Below are 19788 nucleotides of genomic sequence, written 5' to 3' on the forward strand. Positions count from 1 at the left end.
ATATAAAAATACATAATATAAAAATGAATTGCTGTTCGTTAGTCTCGCTAAAAGTAGAGATGAACTGAACCGATTTGGCTAATTTTGGTATTGAATTATTTGTAGAAGTCCAGTGAACGTTTAAGAGGTGAGAACAACAAGTTTGAAGCGGTATGAGGTTCAGTTAGTATTATATAAAATAAACAAAGTGTCTACACGGTAACAAAGTCTTGAAACAAGTTGTTAAATAAATGGAAAAATGTGTGAAAAGAAACACTAATCTACAATTTGCACATACCTATCAAACATCTGGTTGTGGGTTTGGTCGAGCAGCTCGAGCAGTAGTTTCCCGGCGTCGGCGCGCTTGAACGTCTTCTTGTCTCCGGTCAGACGCTGCACCGCCACGATCTCGCCGCGCGCCATGTCCTTGGGACCTAGCTCTACACGTACTGGTACACCCTAGGGAACGAATAAGATTATTAATATAACATACGTATTTTAATGCACCCTTAGTACGAGTTTGCTCTACGTTTCAAGTTATCGAAACAACGCGTTCAGTGCTCTGATTGGTTCGTTTATTCGAGCCGGCCAATCAGAACGCCGAACCGGCTCGTCTCGTGATTAGAGGAGTGATCAACGACCACAAATGAATGTTGATCGTTCGTATTCTGGAATGAAAGGTGCCTTAGTTATTCTGATTGATGCAACCACAAGCCCAATGTCATTCAAAAATCATTAACACAATTGAGTCATCATTGTAATCGTGCCAGAATTTTTTTAAGAGCTCGTGAGTAAAGCATGCTCAAATAAATACTATGGTATACATATAATTCCCCTGTCGGCGCTTGAAATCACTCAAGTTACCTCGTCAACCAGTATCAAAAGCGTAAGGCTAATTTAATGTTTTAAGTCACGTTATGTAGTTACAATGCAAAATACCCTTACCTTAAGCTCCCAATGATTGAACTTCCATCCAGGCGAGTAATTATCTCTATAATCTCCCTCAGCTCTGATGCCAGCAGCGAGCAAGTCCTTCACGAGGTCCTTGCAGGAGTCCATGAGTTTGTTCCTCTCCTCCGTCGTGCTGGAAGCGGTGATACCACAGGGGACTACTATTGCTTGGACATCTGCCACTCTTGGCGGGAGGACCAGACCTTTGTCGTCTCCGTGGACTAGGACCATTACACCTGGGGGTGAAGTGTTATTAAGTAGGTGTGATATAGAAGGAAGTAGAAGGAAATTAGTAACATGGCGGCATTTCAATAGAAGCACATAGAACGAGAATGTATCAGTAGCCAGGTAGACAAAGACAAATCATTCCATAACACACTATTTGATAAATAAAGTACTATAGGAAGTCTTCCCAACAAATACTCTAAATGTGAAAGTAAGTTTTTATTATCACTTCTTTACCATTTATCCCATTTTGAAATGTTTAGATATACATAGTTGGGAGAACACAAGATTAGACTAGGCATACATTTTCGTTGAATAAAGCTTACTACTAGCATTAAGTACAACATAGAGTACATACCAATAGTTCTGGTGGTGATACCCCACGAGTTCTGGTAGACATACTTCTTCTCCTGGGTGTCGGGGTCGTCGTACACGACCTCGAACATCTTCGAGAAGTTCTGGCCGAGGTGATGGCTTGTGGCACCCTATAACATGCATTTCAATTAACATAGTTTCATATAAGACTTGGAGCCTTTATCACACAATCGCACAGGAGTCTGACGCAACATTTAAAAAAACTTTAAAAAAAGAAGAAGAAATAGTAAATGTCTATTACTTCGAGGACCGTCCCATTACGGTGAACGCTTACCTTAAACGTCCACAGGCCCGCATCGTACGCATAATACGCATTCCGTATGACGTCATCAAAACGCATCGCATGTAGGCATTGCCGATGACGCGGTCCTTACGATGTAGATCAGTTGTATGAGTTTCTATACAAGACAAACTAAATCCGTTGCGTACCATGCGGGCTTGTGGACGCTTACCTTAAATTTCCAAACTTTAAAATTCGGGTAACTATTGCCATACCTGAATAGCTCGTCCACTGGCCGGTATGTAGGCTTCCACGGTGGTGGTGTAGTCTCCGCCGGCAAACTTCTCCTTCTCAGTCTTACGGCCCTTGATCACCGGGATAGCCATCAACTCTTCGTACACGCGAGCGTACAGATCTGTTATAAATAAATAAATGACTAATATTAGACCAGAGAAAAAGTCGGGTATGTTACGTAATAACGAAAAATCTCCAATAATGTGGCACCGCAGTTTTACTATATTACAGAACTAATTCTTACAATTATTATAAAAACAAATTCCTTTTCGCATGTTTGTCTGCATGAACATGAAAAAAAAATCCTATTTTTTTTTAAAGATATCAATCGCCGCCGCCCAGAAACGCCCGAAACACCAAAGGCGTTACAATTGCATTGCCAACCTTTTGGGGATTGGGAAAATTGGGGAGAGGGGTAATTTGGCCTCCGGTAACCTCAATCACACAACACTAGCATTGTTTGACGTCGGTATGTGAGCCATCGCTCACATGCTACACGCTATGTGATGAAGTTTTACTAATAGGTGAGGTGGTATTTGCTTAAAAAGAGTCATCAGACAGTAAATGAATAGGTACCGAGTATCTGCAGGACTTCCTCGGCGGCTTCCTCCTGCAGCCTGAAGGCAGTGTGTCCCTCCTGCCAGAGGAACTCGCGAGTACGGAGGAATGGCTGCGGCTGCTTGAACTCCCATCTCTGGAACGTGAACAATATCGGTGTTAAATGTTGAAGAAGTTATATTTTGTAAATACAATACAAAAAACTAGTCCTATTCAAATATTATGTCAACATATTACTCACATACATAACTTTTCGGTTGTCATAACTCTCAGCTCAAGCTTAGGGTGCTTTTCCACAAGAGATGTGCGATGTCACGTTGATGTGTATGCGTTTAGCTTCCATCCATCATATTCATTGGTACACATAGATTGGCACATGGTGGGGAAGCACCCTTAGGGAGATTACTACATAAACAAACTGTTCTCACACAGCACTGAAGAGCTCGAATTGAATCCACTGTCACCTACATCTAACAGGTTCGTCCCTCGTTCGTCCTTATTGCAATAAAAGTAACAAAGTACTCACCACAACATTATTCCACTGGTTGAGCTTGTAGGGCAGGTCGCGGTGGCTCTGTATCCACTTGGCGTAGGCGGGGTACATGACGGTCTCCGACGTGGGCCGGATGGCGATGTGCTCGGCCAGCTCCGACGACCCCGAGTGGGTCACCCACGCCACCTCGGGCGCGAAGTCCGCTATGTGATCCTTCTCGCGTTCTAGGGCGGCCTGGGGAAGAATGAATAGATTAATTGTAGTTTTTAAGAGCCGACTGGAGCAATACCACGGTTTCACAGAAAACTGCCGTGAAATAACATAATATACTTTTTGTTTAGCCGTGAGTAAAACCTCACTCACGGCTCAAAACACAGATGGAGGCCCATAATAGGCGACCCAATATGGAAAGGTCTGCCTTCTAAAATATTCAAACCTCTAAATTCCTATAAGGCCGGCAACGCACTTGTTACTCCTCTGGTGTGGCGTCGTGTGGCGGGTACCTAAGGGAGGCGCCGATTGTTTACCACAGGTGACCCATCTCCTGGTTTACATTTTTTTTGAGGGCGGAAAATCATCCAATGTCTTCTCTCGTCTTGGGCGAGGCGAGAGGGAGTGTCAGACTCTTACTGACTAAAAACCACCCCGTTCCTACTCCTGCTTTTCGAACCGGAGCCCCGGTAAACCCGCTAGGTAGTCCGCAGCTCCGGATCAAGCATCAGCCCTACTGAGCCCCATCTGTGGCGGTCTGATAGCTCTTTGAGCACGCACGATCCTGGTTTGCCTTCTATATAACTAGCGTTCAATAAGTAGAAAGCACATACCTTAGACACAAATATGGGGAAGTATCCGTCCTTGACGCCGAGCTTCCTGAACTCGGCGCTGAGGAAGTTCCTGATGCAGTCCCAGATGCTGTACGACCACGGCCGCAGGATGTAGCAGCCCGAGATGTCGTAGTAGTCTATCATCTCCGCTGTGGAACGAGCAAAGATAGATTAAGTTACGGTAACGACCTCTTCTCACATGGAGAGGATTTGAGTATTAATCACCATGCTTGATCAATGCGGGTTTGCAATTTCAAACTTGTAATTAGAAATTATAATCCCAGGTTTCCTGGCGATGTTTTCCTACACCGATTGTCAGTGGTGTCTAAATAATCTTAGAAAGTACATATAACTCGGAAAATTTCTATTGGTACTTGCCGTTGGTAGGTTTCGAATCTCCATGCATGAGAAGTGGACGTTTAAAGACTCCGGGCCACTACATTATAATATAAGTATAAGTATATAACAACGAGTAGTAGATATTTTTTTTAATCTCAATTTTTATTAGGGCTTCCTAATAGGAACGTGACAGCCTCATTATTTTTACACAGGTGTCTTTGCGGTTGATGTAATTTTTGACGCAGATTCTCATAATGGCAATAACTCGATTTTGAATTATTTTGAGTTGTGCTACCCTTTATCTAGGGGTGCGATATGATATACATTAAATGATGTAATGATATAGGTACTCAGAAAGCAGCTAAAACAGGTTTAGCTTGCCCTTAAACTTAAAAAAGTTAGATAGATAGTAGATACTTACATTTGGTGATAACCTGTGAGTACCACTCCGGCAGGTCTGTGTCCTTGCTGGCTTCCAGACCCAGCCTGGTCACTTTCTTCACACCAGACGAGGACTCTTCTTTGGCTGGCTTTGGTGACTGTGAATAATAACTTAAGTTAATACAAAACAAAATAATTCTAATAAAATCGAGTAAGAGAGGGTTTGAGGGTTGGTCATGATTATGAGCTCCGATCGTTGCTCGAAACTAAACGATCACATTCGAACTGTTCAGGTTAATGCACACAAATTTGAAAGGAGTGGACAGCTAAGAAAAACTTTGCATTTCTCACTTTAGTCATATCCGAGATTTTCCCCCTTCCCAAACCCCAACAACCCCTTAATTTTTAACCCCCAAATGGACGGCAACGCATTTGTAACGCCTCTGGCGTTTCGGACGTCCAAGAGCGATTGCTAACCATCAGGTGATGCGTCTGGTCGTTTACCGGCTTATAAAATAAAAAACAAAATTCGCGCGGACAAGTCATGATGGTGTCTGTGTTGAAATCGGCGCTTAAATGCCTTGCATGTTTGCCTTCGATGTCAATCCGTGCTATTTTGTGGAATTAAACTACTATTGAAAAACGGTACAGTTTATCTAATATAAAAAAAAAACCATGTCGCAATGTTCGTTACCATACGGCTTTACTGATTTTTACATAAATAATTTATAAGGCAAAACAACATTTGTCGGGTCAGCTAGTACGTGTATAAATCTTTAACAAACCTGTTCCTTAGCTTTAGCTTCCTTCTTCACCTCCTTTGGTTTATCCTTCTTCTCCTTTGGTTTAGGGTCGCGCGGCTGTACGGGCGGCGCGAACGCAGTGCCCGTCTCCGCCTGGTACAACGCCTTCAGCTCTAGGAGCTTCTTTACCTCCGCATCTACTACTGCCTAGGGAAATACCACGAATTATTTTAATTTTTTTTTAGATGCGCATTAGACTTGTAGCTGTATCAAATAGCAGTCGAAAATTTACGTAACGTTATTTTATAACCTATTTACAGAAATAAATATCATTTATCATTTATCAACTACCACACAGTTTTTTTAAGTCATTTTTAACATTGAAATTACAATAGGAGAAGTAATTTGGTGAGAAAATGTTGATTCTCGAATATCGTTGCATTACTTTGCGTTTAAAGTAATCGAAACGAGCACGTTCAGCGCTCTGTACCCTTAATACGAGTTTGCTTTAAGTTTAACTAAATTGAAATGAGAGCGCATTTGAACCAACCAATCGGAGTGCCGAACACATTCTCGTTTCCATCTCGTTAAACGTAAAGCAAACTCGTACTAAGGCCCCTGATTGGTTGGTTTATTTGAGCTACCCAATCACAACGTCGAACGCGCTTTCGTGTCTATAACTTTAAACGTAAACCAAACTCATACTAGGGGTATTGAATCAACAAAAACAACACTAAAATCATAACCACTATTTACCTTATCAGCCTTCTTCCCCTTGAGTTCCCTGACGAGGTCTCCCTGCTTGGTGATCTGAGCGCCGAGCTCCGTCGCCTTGGCACTGCCGCCGTTCATTGCTGCAGGTGTAGCATCCGCCTGTTATAATCACACATTACATTAATACTTTTATTGTCACACTCATCATAGACATTTTTAAATTTCTTAAATTATTCTTTAGTAACGATTTTGTTTCGAAAACCTTTTACACTTTCTAGACCACTAAGTCTATGAGTAAAGTGTAGAGTATCTACAGACTCTATAGACACAAGAACCATGAGCCCGGTAAGCCCGCTAAGTACAAGTTTGTTTTACGAGTCCGAAGCAAATTAAAGCGAACGAACACGCTCTTGTTTCGTTTTCGTTCAACGTAAAGCAAACTCATACTAAGGGTACTGTATTCGATTCGTTTGTAAAACATTGCTTTGTGTAATTGGCTTTAATAGTAGTAGCTTAGTAGATTCAATAACTGTATATTAGTGTACCTTAGTTTCTTTAGCTGGAGCTGCCGCGGCCGCGGGCGTCCAGTCAGTGCCGGTTATAGCTTTGTATTGCGCCTTCAAGTTCAGGAGGTTCTTCACCTGCGAAATTAAATACGATTGTCTAGTAATCTAGTGAGACTGCACTGTTGGTGCCGTGGCTAGGCAACCGAATGCCGCGCAACGTGTAGCGTATTCGATTTCCGCATGAAGTAACTCTTTGTGTGATCCACAAATTGTTATCCGGATCTGGGTGTCATGTATTTGTAAACGCACCCACGACACAGAAGAAAATCCTAGTGTGAGGCAACATTTAAAAACGCCGTCAGGTTCGGTTCCAGTGTCGAGTAAAGCATTGCTGGGAATTTTTGCGTTTTGAAAATTTCTCATAGTAAAAAATGAAAAATAGGTGTACATAGGTGCCGTAATGTGCACCTCTGCCTACCCCTTCAGGGATAAAAGGCATGACGATATTACTACTAATTTATACACTTAAAAATCATTATAATTAGTAAGAACTCACCTCGACATCTATAACGTTTTTCTCGGCCTTGTCAGCCTTGACCTTCCGCACCTTGTCTCCCTGCGCAGCGATCTGCTTGAGTAGCAGCGCGACCTGCTTGCTGTCGTCTGTCTCCGACTGCTTCTGGGGTGCTGCTGCAGGAGACGCGCCTGGCTTCCAGTCCTAGGGGAAATAATTATTTAAGTTTTGGATGAAAATATCTTACGGGTAACTCGACTAGTTTCGTTGTTGTCGCGCTATGCTACTCATGGCTATAAGCCCCAGGCGTGACTTGAAACTGGTCGTGTTACCTCATAATATTTGAGACACAATAGAACATAAATCAGATTATTATGTCACAAATCTTATTATAATACAAGTACTGTATCAATAATGTTACAAAAAATATTGAATAATTGGGTAGTTTAGTTTCCTAGTCCATTTTCAAAAAAATATTATTTTGATACAATAAAAGATCCCAAAATAATTGTACCCTTATACATTAATTTGACGACACACTTAATTTTTTTAATTTTCTAGCAAATTTTTAAGAAACAAATATGCCACTTGACGCAAAAATTTGATGACGGCATAAATTGTGATCTCCTACTCAATTTATAGAAAATTTCGATAAAAATCGTTGGAAACTACCGCATTCCTCCATTTTAAAACCCACCTGTCCAGTAGCGGCCTTATATTTGGCCTTAAGGTCCAGCAGGGCCTTGACAGCCTCGTCGACCTTCGCCTTCTCGGCCTTAGCAGACTTCAGGGAGCGGACCAGGTCTCCTTGCTTGGTGATCTGCTCGTTGAGTGATGCTGCGTCACCAGATGAGGACGATGGTGCTGCAGCAGGCTTGGACGCTGCTGGTGATGGAGCTGCACCGGGTTTCCAGTCCTGAATTGGATGAGATGGATATTTTTTTTTGTATTAAGTATCGTAAGACATACTAAACTAACTAAAAGTTACGGTTTACTCAAGTACATTAATGGAGAAAAGCTCTATTAGTAGGCTGCACGACGTCGCCGCGTTTGCGCACGCTGCTCATGATGAAGAGTCCCTCTATGACTCGAAACTATGTAGTAGAGCTTTTCTCCATAATTGTATCAATCAATAAACTTATATTAAACGAAATTATAAAAGATTAATAATAGCGCGGTTATGAAAAGTTAAAAAAAAAATTCAAAGATTTTATAATACTTAACCGAAAATTCGATTTTTTTACGAAGAGAAGACAGTACCCCTTTAAACCGTCACTTACCTGTCCAGTAGCAGCCTTATATTTGGCCTTAAGGTCCAGCAGGGCCTTGACAGCCTCGTCGACCTTCGCCTTCTCGGCCTTAGCGGACTTCAGGGAGCGGACCAGGTCTCCTTGCTTGGTGATCTCCTGGTTGAGGGATGAAGCGTCACCTGAAGGACTTGGGGATGATTTGGGGGCTGGAGCTGCACCGGGTTTCCAGTCCTAGAATAAGAGGAGATAGTAACTCAGTATGGCTTTCTGTTATTTGTCACCACCTGTTCTCTTGTCATGGGCACAGGCCCACATTGGACGCATTTTGTATAGAAACTCTCCTGCGTCCACTGATCCGCATCGTACAGACCGCGTCATCGGCAATGCCTACATACGATGCGTACTGAGGACGTCATACGGAATCGTGCGATGCGTAAGTTGCGGGTCTGTGGACGCTTACCTTAAGGGAGTACTTTTCTACAGAGACCGAGCAGCAACGCTCTCTGATAATCTTGAACCTAAAAGGTTCCGCTGCCATCTCCAATTCGCCAGAGTGGAGATAAGCATATACACTTTTAAAAAAGGCCCATTCTAGCTTAGGACTATCACGAGCAGTTGCGTGATAGTTCAATATTTGTTTCTATCTTTGTGTTTATATTCTTATGCTATCTTATTGGTCGCAATGAAGTTTTACAATTTGATATTCACCGAATCCACCTCCTATCTACACTCCCTCTAAAACATTTTTTTTAATGGTATAAGCCGGTAAAGGGGCAGACTAATCACCTGATGGTAAGCAATCGCCGCCGCCCATGGATACCCTAACGCAGAGGCGTTACAATACAAATACAATGCATTGCCGGCCTTTTGGGGGTTATACGTTTAAGGGTTGTTGGGGAATCAGGGATTTGGAAGATTGGGGAGAGGGGTAATTGGGCCTCCGGTAACCTCACTCGCACAGCGTTGTTTCACGTCGGTTTTCTGTGAGGCCGTGGTATCACTCCGGTCGAGCCGACCCTTTCGTGCCGAAGCATGGCTCTCCCACATTTAAACATTATATTTTACGACTTACCTGTCCAGTAGCGGCCTTATATTTGGCCTTAAGGTCTAGCAGGGCCTTGACAGCCTCGTCGACCTTCGCCTTCTCGGCCTTAGCGGACTTCAGGGAGCGGACCAGGTCTCCTTGCTTGGTGATCTCCTGATCTAGAGATGCAGCGTCACCAGACGGAGACGCTGGTGCTGCTGCGGGAGCTGGCGCCGCGCCTGGCTTCCAGTCCTGGATGATGAACAGGAACAAATATTTTATAAGTAATTTTATATTGTGAAATTTATATTTACGTATGGTAAACGTGTAACGGTCAAATATTTTGTAAAATTAGTAATTGGGAATGTAATTAACTAACACTCACACTTTACTCCGGTGTCGGGCAGAATCAGAAGTTTAGTAAAACATTTAATGGACAAACGACACTAGCATAAACCTAGGCAATAGACGTCAAAGTAGAATATTTCTCCCATAAATGTGAACTAGTCTAGAAAGACAGAGGAGACGTGGGTGGCGCCATCAAGTTACTACAGTAGCCTTAGTATGAGTTTGCTTTACTCGAGCCAGCCTGATTGGTTGGTTTATTCGATCCGGCCTGATTGGTTGGTTTATTCGAGCTGGCCAATCACAGCGCCGAACGCGCTCTCGTTTCGATTACTTTAAACGTAAAGCAAACTCGTACTGAGGGTACAGGTTATCCTTTGAATCGACTAGAAGACTAATTACGGAAGAGAAATTTTGGCTTTTTTATAAGATCTTAATAATTTACCTGTCCAGTAGCAGCCTTATATTTGGCCTTAAGATCCAGCAGGGCCTTGACAGCCTCGTCGACCTTCGCCTTCTCAGCCTTAGCGGACTTCAGGGAGCGGACCAGGTCTCCTTGCTTGGTGATCTGCTCATTCAGCTCGGAGGCTGCCGACGCTGCTGGTGCGGCTGCTGGGGCTGCAGCGGGCTGCTTGGCTGGCGACGCTGCTGCCGGTTTTGGCTGTTGATCAAAATATTATTTTCATATAAGATGAACAGGTGAAATGTCTCCTAAAAGACTGCAGGAAATTGTATTTCTTTTCAGGAAAGGGTTTGTAAATGAAGTAAAATAAAACGAAATAAAAGTTCACTGGAAAGAGTCACGCTACACATATATATTATATCTATACTAATATTATCTATACTAATATTATAAAGCTGAAGAGTTTGTTTGTTTGATTGTTTGTTTGTTTGTTTGTTTGAACGCGCTAATCTCCAGAACTACTGGTCCGATTTGAATAATTCTTTTTGTGTTGAATAGTGCATTTACCGAGGAAGGCTATAGGCTATAAAACATCACGCTATTACCAATAGGAGCTAAGCAGAGCGGGCGAAACCGCGCGGAAGTAGCTAGTCATACATACATATCGTCACGCCTGTCTTCGTTGATAAAGAAACGATTTCAAAATCCCACAAATGATTCAGTCAAATATAAATCTTAAAGGCAATCATGCGATTCAATACCTAGGCATAATAAGCAAGTACTATTACCTAACTATAATATTATGATTTATGAGTTAGAACATAAGTTATAGTAAAATAAAAAAAAACCTTAAATTAAATCCGATTAACGATTTTCGAGATTGTCATGGTGGCCCGGAGGTTTAAGACGCTCGCTTCTCATGCATGAGGGTGCGGGTTCAAAACCTACTAACGGTACAGTATCAATGTGACTTTTTCCGACTTCTATGTACTTTCTAGAATTATTTGGATACCACTGACTAACGGTGAAGGAAAACATCGTGAGGAGACCTAAGCTTATAATTTCCAATTATAAGTTTGAAATCGCCAACCCGCATTGAACAAGCATGGTGAATAATGCTCAACCTTTTCCGTGCAAGAAGAAGCCTTTGGTCACTTATAGGCTGTTGATGTAATGTGATAATGTTGTCCAAATTAGCGCGGTCAGACATTAAAATAAATAACACTACAATTATACATATTTGATTAGTTAGCTCCTATTAAATTGCTACATCTGCACTTTATTTCGTAATAAATTATGTATTAGCAATGACATTTCAGACCCATATGTTGAATTAACTTTATTACACGTTTCAAAAATAACCAAAATAGCAATCTAGAGTTAAACACCTGTGTAAATACAATTTAACATTCCAATACATTATTAGTTATCTATTACTTATGTATCTACTAGCTTATACCGGTGACTTCACTCGCATTCCCATAGGATAAAAAGTATTCTATGTGTTATTCCAGAGCATCATCTACCCTTGTTCCAAATTGCATCCCGATCCCTTCAGCAGCTTTTGTGTGAAGGATTAATAAACAAACTTTCGCAGAATAATAATAACTTTCGAAGAATAATATCTAAATCGTTAAAACATATTAAAAACATATTAACCATTACAACGGTTTTGTGGGGCTTAGTATATTGTAATGTAATTTATATGGAAAAGGAATAAATAAATATATCAATTCCTACAATTTTAATACAAAAATCATCACAAATCTCTTCGAAAACCAAAACATACACATATAAAAAAGCCACAAACAGATAACAAACACAAACCTCTTAACCACAACAACACAACAGAACCAAATACACAAAAATACCTATAACTCACCAATATATATAAAAAAAAAAATTAATTAAAAAAAAATCACAACCAACTGTTTCAAAAAACCTACTGACATATGCAACACAGACACATAAACTGATGACTCGAACAAAAACGTGGTCCAACTCACACGTAACACGGTAACACATCAAGTTGAGCAAAACCAGTTTAAACTGACACTCGAATGTTTCAAAAGATGATACAAAGCGAGACTATGATAAACTGGTTCTGTATAGCATAGCAGTAGTACCTTACTTTCTAAAACACATCACGTAACTTGCTTACGACCGAATCGTTTGACCTTCATATACATTGATGCTTTAGATCCAGTAATATGAAGGCTCATGAATGAAAACCGGTAATGTATGGTGTTTATATTAAAAGTATTGCTGATGTAATTTTTTGCATCGTTCTTATGGTATGGCGTGGCGAAAGGGAATGTATCAACTTTGAGTTTGAAGTTAAAACAATATATTTCTATCTTCTTTTTATATTAGATGTTTATTTTAATGCTATTTCATATTAGTCATAAGCAGTTCTAAATTTATAAAATAATGTCAAACCTTTTTTTATTTACCTATTTATTACATTTCAATACAGTTTTAGATATTTTTGCACCGTTAAACAAGATCTGGTTTGTATTGCTACTCAAATTCGCTTAAGAGTATTTAAAACCTACTGATTATGACAGTATAGGTAAGATATTTTAAAAGTCCATCCACAAGTAAAGTGGAACTAATCAATTGCAATCACTTCTCCAGTAAAGAACCAAGTATTCTCAAATAGGTAGGCAAAGGTCCATATATGAAAGAAAGTCGTGTTAGTTACTCTATTTATAACTCAAGAACGGCTAAATTAAAATGGCTGAAAAGTGGTGAGGAGGTATCTTAGAACTAGGACACGGACATAGGATACTTTATATCCAAGTATTTCCTGAAATTTCTTCGGGAATGGGGAAAAAACTAATTGGCGCGAACGTAGTCGCGATCAAAAGCTAGTGCATATACAAATTACACAATATAACATCGCTGAATCGCATCGTGTCTACTATGCAGTAGTTATATTTTCCTCCCCTACTCATCAATCTATTAACAGGTACAAAGGTATATAGCAACCTACATCTTACTTACACCTATGTACATATTTTATCGATTCAATTTTACAGAGGAACACAACCTATGACTCATTCACTCACTCATCTGTATTCACACCTAAATTCAGGCTGCACTTCCGCGCACGTCATAAATCATCCCTAACTTCATGCCAATCAGTGCAGATCGCTATCGTTCAGTCATTCATTCAGGTTGCATTTATTTATGTATACGATATGTCAAGGCCAATGATTCGTATATCATTCGATTGAACCCTGGCGCAGGTAGCGCGTCCTCCCTTGGCCGGCGCGCGGTGCTGGTCGCGATTTATTGATTTATAGCCATACACTTGCAGTTTAGTCCTTTCCTCTATTAATAGATCAAAAATGTAACAAAAACATGTGTTTCTTTTACAAATGAGTGATATATTAGTCTTGTTTTTTTCACAACGTATACTTTATACAAATTACAAACGTAAAACAGATTTATTTAAGTCATCTAAATATTGTGAAGATCGTTGTCAATTAATTGGAGCTGAAGGGCTGTATTTTTCGGCTAAATGGATTATTCACATTATGATAAACATGGGAATGTTAAGAGAGAGGATCCGAGTACGAGCCAGCCTCGTCCTGGGCGACCGAAGTCCCGATGGGATGAAGACGTGTATGGGCCCTGGGTACCTGTAGAACCTACGCGACCTAACGAAGTTGTGCAGGTCGCGCCGCAATCCTCAGACACAAACTACAATGAACAATATTACTACCAAGATTACTACTCCCCATACTACAATTTAGTGCCTAACAACAATGCTACGGACTCCGTAGGCTATGTAAGTATATTTTTTTTGTGGTATAAGCCGGTAAACGAGCATACGGATCACCTGATGGTAAACAATTGCCGCTGCCTATGGACACCCGAAACACCAGAGACATTACAAGTGCAGCGTTCTCGGCCTTTTGGGGGTTAGGAATTTAATAGTTGTTAGGGAATCGGGAATTGGGAAGATTGGGATGGGGGGTAATTTGATCTCATCATCCCTATATACTTCGTGCATGGAGTTACAAGTGCATTTACTGTATGAGGTACATTAAGTATTGTAATTAAAGGTCCCTGATATCGCCTCTACAATATTATTTGTATAAAATAAATGAAAATAGTATTGTTCTGGCACTAAAACAAATTAATAACGGTAATTAAATAATATTTCGTTTGTTTTTTATGGTATAAGCCGGTAAACGAGTATACGGATCACCTGATGGTAAACAATCGCCGCCGTCTGTTGAAACCCGAAACATCAGAGACATTACAAGTGCGTTGCCGGCCTTTTGGGGGTTTGGAATTTATTCGTTGTTGGGGAACCGGGAATTAGGAAGATTGGGAAGGAGGGTTAATTGGGTCTCATCACCCCTATATACTTCGTGCATGAAGTTACACCCGCCGCCGCTCATGGACACCCGAAATAATCAGAGGCGCTACAAGTGCGTTGCCGGTCTTTTGGAAGTTAGGAATTTAAGTGTTATTGGGGAATCGGGGTTTGGCAAGATTGGAAGAATTGGGCCTTCGGTAACCCCACACGCACAAAAAACACAAAAATTGTTCGCATTGTTTTACGCCAGTTTTCTGTGTGGCTATGGTACCACCCTCGTCGAACCGGCCCATTCGTACGGAAGCACGGCTCTCACACACTTGCTTTGTTTTAATTAAGTACTTACGAGTTAAATATTTGTTGTTCACAGTACTCATCAAATCCGTACAACACATTTAACCAAAATTACGATACAGCTGCTTCTATGAGTGAGTATCTGTACGAGAATCAACTACCAGTTAATCATGGAGGATATCACTCTATGGACCAACCTGGCTCGAGTGCACAATCACATCAAGGCAGTTACTGTTACACTCAACGGGAAAGTTATGACAAACGGAAGAATAAAGAAAGGAATAGAGCGACAATTACAGAACGTAGAAAGAAAAACCATGCAACTGACAGTCGTGGCAGGACAACAAGGAGAAAAAATGGCGAACGTGAAAAGGATAAACCCTCTAGAAAAACGGTAGTGAAGAAAGAAATCAAATCAGAACCCACAACAAACACATTACAAGAAGAAATATTAAACACTAAGCGCAAACAGTTATTAAAACAGATAAACAGATCTTCAAGAAAAGAACGAAGGAAAAAGACGAGGTCTGCTTCTGAAAAGAATCGCCAAAAGAAAATAAAAACCTTTAATCGCCAATGCAGAAGTTTCACAAGAAAAGTTTTGATCTCGAAAGATAAAAAATATCGGTCATTAAGTCCGGCTTCCTATCAACGGTATCTGGATTTTCAACGCTTTTTGATCAATCACTATACAAGTGTATCAAAATATAGAGTCAAAAGAAAAAAATGTATTCAAAGAAAGAATAAAAAGCTAATAAATATACAAAAGAAGAAAGACAAACAAATTGAATCATTAAATCAACAATCTTCTAATGAAAAGATACACGAAACTGAGGAAAGTAGTGATGAATCGAGTGATGAAGAAAATACACAAGGAGAGGTAAGTATAGTATGACGTAATAATTTATGTAACACAGTTATATTATCCTAACCAATCCTAAATCAGCAGGATAAGAATGTCCCAACTGAACAAGTTACTGAATCAAAGTCGTCAAGGAAAAGGCCCCGAAGCAAAAGTCCTAAAGACTCAGAAAAAGCCAAAGATGAGAATGATAATCAAGAAAATACTAAAAATGAAAACTCAAAGACACCAAGTAAACGATTCGTCAAAGTAAAATTAAATATAAATATTGAAAATCCATCTTGTGCTTCTGATTGTAGTGAGTCTTGTGCAACTATGGAGAATTTAAGTTTTGTAGAAGAGATAGACGTTGATAAAATTATTAAACTTCTAAATATGGATCCAAACCAAGAAACTGTGTCAACTGAAGACACTCGAGGAAATGCACGCAACGAGGAGACGCTCTCGCAAAATAATTTAACAAAAGATGATCTCCCTAACGATAATACTAGCGATGACAATGAACATCATCAGGCGAATCAAACAAATAAATCAGTTCCTAGTAGCGATCACGAAATAATAGATCTAACAGTAGGGGAACCCGCAAAGGATAGTTCACAAAATAAGGCAGTAAATAAACAAAATCAAAAACCAAATAAAGTAGCACCAAAAAAGAATCCAAAAGAATCTGGTGAAACAATGGCAAGTAAAGCTAAACCAAACAATCCAAACCAAAAAGACGGAACAAACTCACAACAATCAAAGAAAGAAACAGTTAAAGACAACGATTCATCGAAAAACAATAGTAGCAGAAACGATTCAACTAAATATGATAGTAGCAGAAAAGATTCAACGAAAAACAATAGTAGCAGAAACGATTCAACTAAATATGATAGTAGCAGAAAAGATTCAACGAAAAATGATAGTAGCAGAAAAGATTCAACAAGAAATGATAGTAGAAAAAAATATTCAACGAGAAATGATAGTAGCAGAAGGGATTCAACGAGAAATGATAGTAGCAGAAGGGGTTCAACGAGAAATGATAGTAGCAGAAGGGATTCAACGAGAAATGATAGTAGCAGAAGGGGTTCAACGAGAAATGATAGTAGCAGAAGGGATTCAACGAGAAATGATAGTAGCAGAAAAGATTCAACGAAAAATGATAGTAGCAGAAAAGATTCAACTAAAAATGATAGTAGCAGAAAAGATTCAACTAAAAATGATAGTAGCAGAAAAGATTCAACGAGAAATGATAGTAGCAGAAAAGATTCAACGAGAAATGATAGTAGCAGAAAAGATTCAACTAAAAATGATAGTAGCAGAAAAGATCCAACTAAAAATGATAAGTCATCGAGAAAGGACAATAGCAAGGAAGACGAAAGTAGAACCAACACCTCAAATAGTGATAGGGATAAAACACGACGGAGTGAAAAACGGAGGAGCTCTGATGATGGCCATAATAATAGTAATACGAAACGGACAAGAGATTCCAAGCACAATGATAAAAGTAAAAGCAGCGATGGTAAAACCCGCAGTAAATAGTAAGTATATTAATGTATTTAAACAGTTTTATTTAGCATGACCTGTTTGTTTGTTTGGACCAGGTAATTAGATTTTAGACTTCCGATTAATCTGACATGTGGTACACACTATCAATCTTAACATAAAAACAATATTTTTTGCATTATTTGTTCAAAATATTTATGAGACTGGTCGCCCCCTATTATGGTAGACATGGCGAAGAATAGTCTTACTGACATTGTATTTCTGCACCTTTACCTACCTCTTCAGGGATTAAAGGGTTACCGAGAATTTTGAAATTCTCACAAATATTCCTCGCATTTTTTTCTAGAGAACTTTGTTATTATAAAAGTCAGAATTTTGTGTGTATTTTTATCTCTATATTATGATTGTTTGTGTTAATTTATTTTCGTATTTTTACAGATCTAACTGCAGAAGATTTTTTGTTGAAGAATTATTATATATTTTTTCTATATAATGTACATATCGAAATGTGGATTCATAGAACGGAGATCATTGTTTATTTTCTCAAAAATATAATTTTTTATTTCATAACAAATTCGCCTGCATACCAAATTACTTTGTTGGCTGCATCTCAGACAATGAAGCGCTTTTATTTCCGTAAGTACTGTTTACCGAGCTGAGCTACGCACTACCTAGTGGGTTAACGAGGCTCCGGCTAGAAAAGCAGGAATGGGGTGGTTCTCAGTAAGAGTCTACCACCTCTCACCTCACCCTAGGCGGGAGAAGTCATTGGATGGTTTCCCTCCTCAAAAAAAGGCTACGCTAGCACCCTCTGATAAGGAACAAGCAATAGTCCAGACCTCATTGGTTGCAGCTATAAGAACTTCGATGGAACACCAGATGGTATATTTGGGTATGTTTTAAATATTTTTACCTAATACATCTTGGGTATAAGTTTACTTTTTCGCCACTTATAAGAATACAATTTATTTTTCTTTCAGACAGAAAACACTAAACCACGCCGTTTAGACAGAAGCCCAACACTAATAAAATCCTCATCTTAACAAACATTAGAACCGAAAAATAAATAGATCTTCAAACAAAAAATCAATAACAAAATGTATGGCCAAACAAAAAGGATACTTATTTGCAGAAAAACATAATATAAGCTTTGGAGCAGAGTCACTAAGGCTCAAAGTACAGTACGGTAACAGTGCAGCGCCCGCGAATTGTTAAGATATTTTTTTTTTTATTTCTATTTTTTGCGAAGCGTGCGCACAAAGCTATGCGAAATGCAACAGCGATTTTGACAAGAAAATGAAGAATTAGAAATCTAGACTAATGGATCGAAATATTCAATTTTACTCAGGATATAAAAATTGACACAGCGGAATGAGAAAAACAAATAAATGACAACTCTATGCTTGAAGGAACAAGACTTGAAGTAACTTGAAGAACAAATGCTAACGTTTGGTTTGGTAAGTGAAAGTTACAGATACTCAATCTCATCAATTTAATATTGGTCATGGTCTTATGGTCAAAATTCTTTCTACATATCTAAATGTACCAGATAGGTTATTGCTCATAAATCACACTATAACACTAATAATATAAATGTGAAAGTTTGTTTGTTTCGATGTTTGTCCGTCAATAACGCAGAAACTACAAACCGAATTTTGATGAAATTTGATATACAGACAGGCCATGAACTTACTTAGGTGATAGGATACTAGGTTTTTATCCTACGGTAGTAATTTATAACGATAATAGTATACTCTTTAACGAGACTAACCTGTCCAGGCATCTCCTTGGTGTGTCCGTCGGGTACGTGGAAGAGTACGAGCGGGGTGGGGCGTGACGTGTGCGGGGAGGGCGGGGCCGCCGCCACGTCCACTCTGAAGAATCCACGCCTCTGCAGCTGGATGATGTCTCCCACCTTCACCTTTAGCAGCTCTGGCTCACCCAGCATTGGGATTTCCCACTGAGAGAGATAATGATAGTAAAGTCAGAGAAGCGATATAAAGACTTATGATATTTTGAAGGAATAGTGAAGATGTGACTTCAAGTGGAAAATTATAGCCATGAGCAATGTGTAAGTATTTTTTTATCAATATATCCTTTTTCTTTAGTTATACACGCCATCATATTAGGATTCCTCAAACTGTAGTTTTGCTACAGTTTTTCAAGATTACACACTTTAGACAAAACCAAATTATCACGCACTGATTCTATAAAATCAAATATTAATAGCGAAACAGTAAAATAGTTAATTTATTTTTATAAATAGGCTACAAAAGAGCACTTTTACAAGTCGGTCAATACTAACATACTACTAACACCCAAACAAATCTAAAAAGGGACAAGCTACAGTGGTGCCATCTACTTTTAAGTTACAATCAAACATTTTTTTTTAATTATTGCGTACTTAGTACTTACCCTGGTCTTATGTCCAATGTACTGTTTGAAATCTTCGTCCTTGCCCAGCAGTGGTTTCGATATAATATGGTCGAAGTACACACAGTACACTTCGACGGTTGGTGACTTGGGTGTGTCAGCCAACCAGGTTAACTTGAGCGTCTTCTTGTAGTCCTTGTTGTCCAGATTAGGGGTCGCATCTATACTGGTCACGGTGCCGTCTGCTGCCCTGTTGATTGGATAGTATGTTTGCTTGTTTTGTTTCATAAAAACGTTAGCGAG

The 19788-nt window shown here is 39.6% G+C and overlaps 2 protein-coding genes across 22 annotated transcripts in view; one reads left to right on the plus strand and one right to left on the minus strand.

The window, feature by feature from the left end:
* LOC118275379 (bifunctional glutamate/proline--tRNA ligase) overlaps nucleotides 1–19788 on the minus strand; it is a 30224-nt gene that overhangs the window by 1003 nt on the left and 9433 nt on the right. The window contains exons 12-29 of one of the 15 annotated variants that reach the window (XM_050695524.1): nucleotides 19528–19735; nucleotides 18884–19072; nucleotides 10244–10396; nucleotides 9439–9501; nucleotides 8397–8597; nucleotides 7814–8032; nucleotides 7159–7320; nucleotides 6642–6737; nucleotides 6139–6255; nucleotides 5425–5589; nucleotides 4680–4797; nucleotides 3920–4068; nucleotides 3129–3329; nucleotides 2621–2738; nucleotides 2026–2165; nucleotides 1514–1640; nucleotides 925–1166; nucleotides 278–438 (exon numbers count right to left, since the gene is read on the minus strand). In XM_050695524.1, the coding sequence (XP_050551481.1) occupies nucleotides 278–438; nucleotides 925–1166; nucleotides 1514–1640; nucleotides 2026–2165; nucleotides 2621–2738; nucleotides 3129–3329; nucleotides 3920–4068; nucleotides 4680–4797; nucleotides 5425–5589; nucleotides 6139–6255; nucleotides 6642–6737; nucleotides 7159–7320; nucleotides 7814–8032; nucleotides 8397–8597; nucleotides 9439–9501; nucleotides 10244–10396; nucleotides 18884–19072; nucleotides 19528–19735 (2829 nt within the window). Of the gene's footprint in view, nucleotides 1–277; nucleotides 439–924; nucleotides 1167–1513; nucleotides 1641–2025; nucleotides 2166–2620; nucleotides 2739–3128; nucleotides 3330–3919; nucleotides 4069–4679; nucleotides 4798–5424; nucleotides 5590–6138; nucleotides 6256–6641; nucleotides 6738–7158; nucleotides 7321–7813; nucleotides 8033–8396; nucleotides 8598–9438; nucleotides 9643–10180; nucleotides 10397–18883; nucleotides 19073–19527; nucleotides 19736–19788 lie in introns of all 15 variants that reach the window. The other 14 variants (XM_050695523.1, XM_050695521.1, XM_050695527.1 and 11 more) reach the window with 14 other exon arrangements.
* LOC118275382 (putative uncharacterized protein DDB_G0282133) lies at nucleotides 12586–17858 on the plus strand. 7 transcript variants are annotated; one of them, XM_050695539.1, is made up of 5 exons: nucleotides 12586–13934; nucleotides 14842–15645; nucleotides 15712–16633; nucleotides 16874–17147; nucleotides 17551–17858. In XM_050695539.1, coding segments are annotated over exons 1-5 (2271 nt in total). In that variant the 5' UTR covers nucleotides 12586–13664; the 3' UTR covers nucleotides 17552–17858. The 7 variants fall into 7 exon arrangements, with proteins under 7 accessions (XP_050551496.1, XP_050551494.1, XP_050551495.1 ...); XM_050695537.1 differs by having other exon boundaries at nucleotides 12587–13934; nucleotides 15712–16693; XM_050695538.1 differs by having other exon boundaries at nucleotides 12587–13934; nucleotides 16844–17147.

The sequence above is a fragment of the Spodoptera frugiperda genome, chromosome 8 (assembly GCF_023101765.2).
Source record: "Spodoptera frugiperda isolate SF20-4 chromosome 8, AGI-APGP_CSIRO_Sfru_2.0, whole genome shotgun sequence".
In the NCBI taxonomy this organism is placed as follows: domain Eukaryota; kingdom Metazoa; phylum Arthropoda; class Insecta; order Lepidoptera; family Noctuidae; genus Spodoptera; species Spodoptera frugiperda.